This window comes from Alnus glutinosa, chromosome 11 (genome assembly GCF_958979055.1).
Source record: "Alnus glutinosa chromosome 11, dhAlnGlut1.1, whole genome shotgun sequence".
Lineage (NCBI taxonomy): Eukaryota > Viridiplantae > Streptophyta > Magnoliopsida > Fagales > Betulaceae > Alnus > Alnus glutinosa.
In genome coordinates, this window is record NC_084896.1 from 7022319 (window position 1) to 7027682 (window position 5364).

At 33.8% G+C, this 5364-nt stretch overlaps 1 protein-coding gene across 1 annotated transcript; it reads right to left on the reverse strand.

Annotated features, from left to right (window-relative positions):
* Window positions 1-1267: 1267 nt before the first annotated feature.
* Window positions 1268-2358, reverse strand: LOC133882293 (germin-like protein subfamily 1 member 7). Its single transcript, XM_062321428.1, has 2 exons — window positions 2167-2358; window positions 1268-1941 (listed from the first exon to the last, which is right to left on the reverse strand). Exons 1-2 carry the CDS (start codon window positions 2294-2296, stop codon window positions 1391-1393), a joined length of 681 nt encoding a protein of 226 aa, XP_062177412.1. The 5' UTR covers window positions 2297-2358; the 3' UTR covers window positions 1268-1390.
* Between the last annotated feature and the right edge of the window lie 3006 nt (window positions 2359-5364).

Here is a 5364-nt window from a genome sequence, read left to right on the forward strand (position 1 = left end):
TTGTTTCAGCTTAATTAATGCGGTAGAGAATGCGGACTAAACATTGTTATGAAAGACGACGGTAAGTTGGATGCTCTCACCATGGATGAGAATCAATTTTCATTGTCTGGCAGAAAGGGTTACGTTATTACGTACGTACACATATTTGACAGACTTTTCAACCAAATTCCAAATTAAGGATATATATATATATGTACGCTAACTGGCCAGTTTGGAATTGGAAAACTTCATAAATAAAATCATTTAGAACTTTAGTATATTGAGATTGGCTCTAAATAGGTTGGCTGAGATTCAAACAACTGTTAATTAATTTCTGACTTATCGTGACAGTTGAGTGGATACAATTAAATCAACATCAAACTTTAAAAAACAGTCATAAAATGCTACTTGTCACAAATTGGATCAACATGAACCACTTTGTATATTACATTTTAGTTCTTTTTAACCTACTTTTTATTAACCATTGTTAGTGCAATTGTTGCACAAATATTGAACAAATATGCACCCAAGTATGAAACTGCTAGGAATTAGGTTCTCTCTAAGAACAATTTTAGCCATCCAAAATTTTGGTTATTGCCCAGGTCATATAAGTATTTTTAGTGCACTATTTAATAATTAACTTCTTGTTTAGTTCACATTTTCTTTTGTCGGAAGAGTATTGTTACAAGCCCTCCATAAAAAAGTCTTAACCCCACCCCCCCCCCCCCCCCCGGCCCATGGATCTTGCAGATCCCTTTCCACAAGCTGCTATAATTTTTTGGGATAACTTCACAAAATGATATCGAATTATACTCTGTTTTGAGATAAGGATACTAAATTAACAAACGTATCAAATTGGGGTATCCAAGTTTCCAAACGTTTCACTTAAGGGTACTCCGTTAGGATTTGCTGTTAAATCCTAACGGAGTACACAAAATACCCCTATTTTTTTAGGAAAAACAAAAAAAAAGAAACAAAACTGCTAGGATCTATGTGTTGGTCAAAATTTAACGGAATTTGCAAAAATATTCATGCCTGAATCTTTGAAAATTTTTATAAATTTTATTTAAAAAATAAACACAGGGGTCTTTTGGAATTTTTTGCAAGATTTAACAGCAAATCCTAATGGAGTAACTTCGTATATATCAAACGACCAAAATTCAAAACAGAATTACACTTCAGCTATGGCTAAACAAACCCCTAATTAAACAATATAAACAGTCCAGAATAAAGCTGAACCAAACTGCTGAAAACCACAACAAAACATGCTACGAAAAAGAAAAGAACGTGGACATAAGAAGTCACTTCATTTCATTATTATTACTAACATTATGTTACGGCTAGTAAAATATGGCAAACTTAATATGAACCGTCTAATGGTTCATGGTGCATGGCTATTACATATGTTTATCTAAGTGTTTTTTGAAGAAAACTGTTTCTGAAGATAGTTAACCACATTCTTGTCCAACTGGAAGGCTTTGGTCAGAACGTCAGGATTGATGAGAGGATTAGATCCAAATACTGTGTCAGCAATAGTAATGCGCCCCGGATTCTGGCTGCCGAGACTCGAAAAGGCAAGGGCATCGGTACTTCCTGCATTGAACTGGAAGTGAATGAGACCAATTGGGAACACAAAGACGTCTCCCGCATTTAAAACCTTCGTGAAGAGGTGGTTATCTGGGTTGGAAGTGACAAAGCCAACATAGAGGGTACCCTTTACGACCGTAAAAATCTCAGTGGCATGAGGGTGAATGTGGGGAGGATTTAGGCCATATGGTGCAAAGTCAATCCGAGCCAAGGATACTCCTAATGTATTAAGGCCTATTATTTGGTCCACATTCAAAAGCGTGACGTTCGACCCGAGTTGATTTGCAGTGCTTCTAGGAATGTTTAGGCCCTGAAAGAAGAAATCGTTGGCATTGGCAAGCTTTGGGTCCTTGCAGAACTTTCCATTCACAAATACTGCACAAAGAAAAATTTGTTAATATCACAAGGCACTTAGATAATAATGGTTTATAACGTGTAATGCAGAAATTAAAAAGGCCCATTTAAGTAATCCCTCCTAGCTACCACAACTAAATTGATATGTAGATCCCATGGATGAGGAAAAAACAGTCCAGATTTTTCAAATGACTTCAAAAGAACATAATAATAATAACAAGAAGAAGAAGAAGAATGTGTTCATACCAGCATCAGTGGAAGTGTTAACAGCAACACAAAAGTCTTGCAGAGGAGCAGGATCAAAGGCAGAGGCAACGGAGCATGCCAAAGCCATGAGTGCCAAAGCTATAACAAGGTAATTAAGAACCCCTTTCATGCTTATTTGTGGTTATGATCTCTTGCTTCTGTATACGGTGAGTTCTTGGTTTTGTGAGGAGTGAGAGATGTTGGGTGGGAACATATCTATTTATAGCCGCGAGTCAATGAACCGGTCTATGTTTTTCACTAGATGGAGCCTCTAAGACTTGGTAAGCTATCGATTTTTTATTTAGCGGTTGAACCGGCTGTTATTTAGCCATATGAACTTAGTTTGCAGATATTAGAAATGCAGCCAAATCCGACCACTTCAATTAATTAATGCAATATAATAGTCAGTTCTAATGTTGCTTTCTCCTATTATAACAAAAATCATGGCTTAAACTAGAATATAAGAACCACGAATGCTTGTCGTTTTGGTAAATTCCAAGGGAGTCTTCCAATTAATAACACTTTGATAAACTCCTCCAACCTCCATGTTTGGGACAGAAATATAATTTACAATATTCTGCCACGATGTTTCATACGCTGAATGCCCTTTAGACTTTAGGTTGAATTTTTATTTGATGAATGATGACGAGGCATATACCCTGTTCTGTGAATAAAAAAAATAGCCATTCTCACAATCCATCATTTTCATGGAAATGGGCATTCTAAGTGTTAAAGTATATATATAATAAAAATTTTATCCCTTATCAGATACTTTAACATTAAAAGCTATTTTATTTCACATTCTTCTATTTATTATAAAATAGTCATTTTGCGTACGAAACCACCTTTAGTCTTTTTTTGTCGTGGATATTGTGAATGTGTTCTGTTATAAGGATGCTCTATTATAAATATATTACTGTTGCTGCCTGCTGGTGTTAATTTTTTCTGCTGAGTTTTTTTAGTCTTTTTTTGTCGTGGATATTGTGAATGTGTTCTGTTATAAGGATGCTCTATTATAAATATATTACTGTTGCTGCCTGCTGGTGTTAATTTGTTCTGCTGAGTTTTTCTTGTCGAGAACACTATGTACGCAATACTCAGTCAATTAGCGATGTTTAATTTCGATTAAGAAATCAATATTTTATTCCTAAAATTTAAAAGTTCATAGTTAAATGATTTCTATTTAAAAATACAATTGACCTATTCAGGAACAAGTTAAGAATTGATGCCGCATCAATGATGCGTTCAGCATCTTCCTTAACGTGAGCCGATAATCATCCTAAAATTGTATTATATTTTATTGTTCTTCGTGTGAATCTGTCTACCTGAAAACCCTAATATGACCATTTCAATTTATTTATAAATTGTTGAAAATCCACTTAAGTACAATAGTTAAATTTTTCAAAAGAAAAAATGAACAAAGTTTAGAAGCCAATACTGATGATGCATCATCGCCAAACTTTGATTTTAATATATTTTTTATTTACGCTTTGCCTCTCTTAATAAAAATTATCGGTTCCATCCTTTGGCCTAGTTTTACTCGGTTGGAAATACCTTCTAACTCCAACCTCACGGTCAACTGAATCATTAATTAGGAAAGCGAAATTGGAGCAACAAGGATCTTAATATATAGAAGAAAAAAAAAACTTCACTATTTCATTATTTTTATAATCATATCCTTAACTTTTAAAAGTATTAATTTAGTGTATCTATATTTTAGTATTTTTCAATTTTACCCATCCGTTAGGATTTTCTGTTAAATTTTGTTAAAATTTCAAAATAAAAATTAAATTAAATATTTATAAATGAGTATTTTTGTAAATTATGTTAAATCCTAACCAACGGCTAAATCCTTGTAATTTTTTTTTTCTTTTTCCTAAAAAAAAAAAGGATATTTTAGAAATTTTGACACCTCTCCATTAGGATTTAATGAAAAATTTTAATAGAGGAGGGAAGTTAAAAAAAATAAAAATTGTAAGATGGATATACACTAAAGTGATACTCTTTAAAGTATATGAGTATAATTACAAAAGTGATGAAAGATCAGGGTGGTAAGTCAAGTTTTTCCTCGCTCTCTCTCTCTCTATATATATATAAGTTGAACATGGCCACATGGACTTGCTTTTACGAATTATACCTTTGCTTAATAAATCATTTATTTCGTTTTGGTAGAGTTACATAGTCTTTTGGCTCATCTGGATTGGTCTAGCCTTAGTGGTGATCTTTCCTTCGTTAAAATCTACTATGTATCACTCCTATTCTGCCTATGTATGACATATACACATACCCTATCATACCCACCGCTCGTGCCTTCCTGGGACTTATCGTTTGGACTGGGATTTACTGTTCAGGTGGTATCGCGAGTACAGAAGTAAGAGCTTGATACATGAATGAATAAACTAGAACAATAACAATGAAGAATTTATAGGAGGCTTTAACTGTTGACGTATGGTGATTAATAACTATGGTCTCAAGAGGAGGGTGGCTTGAAGAGACAACAATATTATCATCTTTTACCCATTTTTCTTTAGTTATGGTTTTTACCATATTTTCAACAGGGTAAAACTTATCAACAAACTCGAAACAAAGGATTTCTATTTCGACTTCACTTATTAATTTCTTCCAATGACTTAAGATTTCTTTCTTTTGTTCGAGATTGAACCTTTCTCTGTAAACCCTTCTTCTTTCAAGATTAGCTTCAGACTCAATATCTTGGTTAAGTCTTTTATAATCTATCTTGAAGGGTTTTCTTAAGGTGCTTAACTGGGGGTCAACAGGTCGATCAACTATAAAGTTTGATTCCGTAGGGGAATTATTTCCTTCCTGGGAATCTTCTTCGTCAAGTTGCATGGTTGTTGGCAGTGTAACAGGGATGGCTTACTTGAGGAGTTGTTTGGACTCCCTTTAACTTAACGTTTCTTAAATCTTTCACATGATCAAGATCTCTTCATTTGAGTTCTTCCGTTGTGGTTGAACCTTAAAACGAATGACTGGCTTGGGTTTTTCTTTTGATTAGTCTAGATGAACTATATTGCATGGTAACATCTTCGATATTAAAATCTTTAATATCAGGAAGGCATATTGCGTGCTTCTTCCTATGCTAGAAAGCAATAGAGAGATCATAACAAACTTTATTTTTTATCTTATCTTCAAAGAGTTGGATTCTTTTTTGGAGGACCTTTTGACTTAGTTGATATT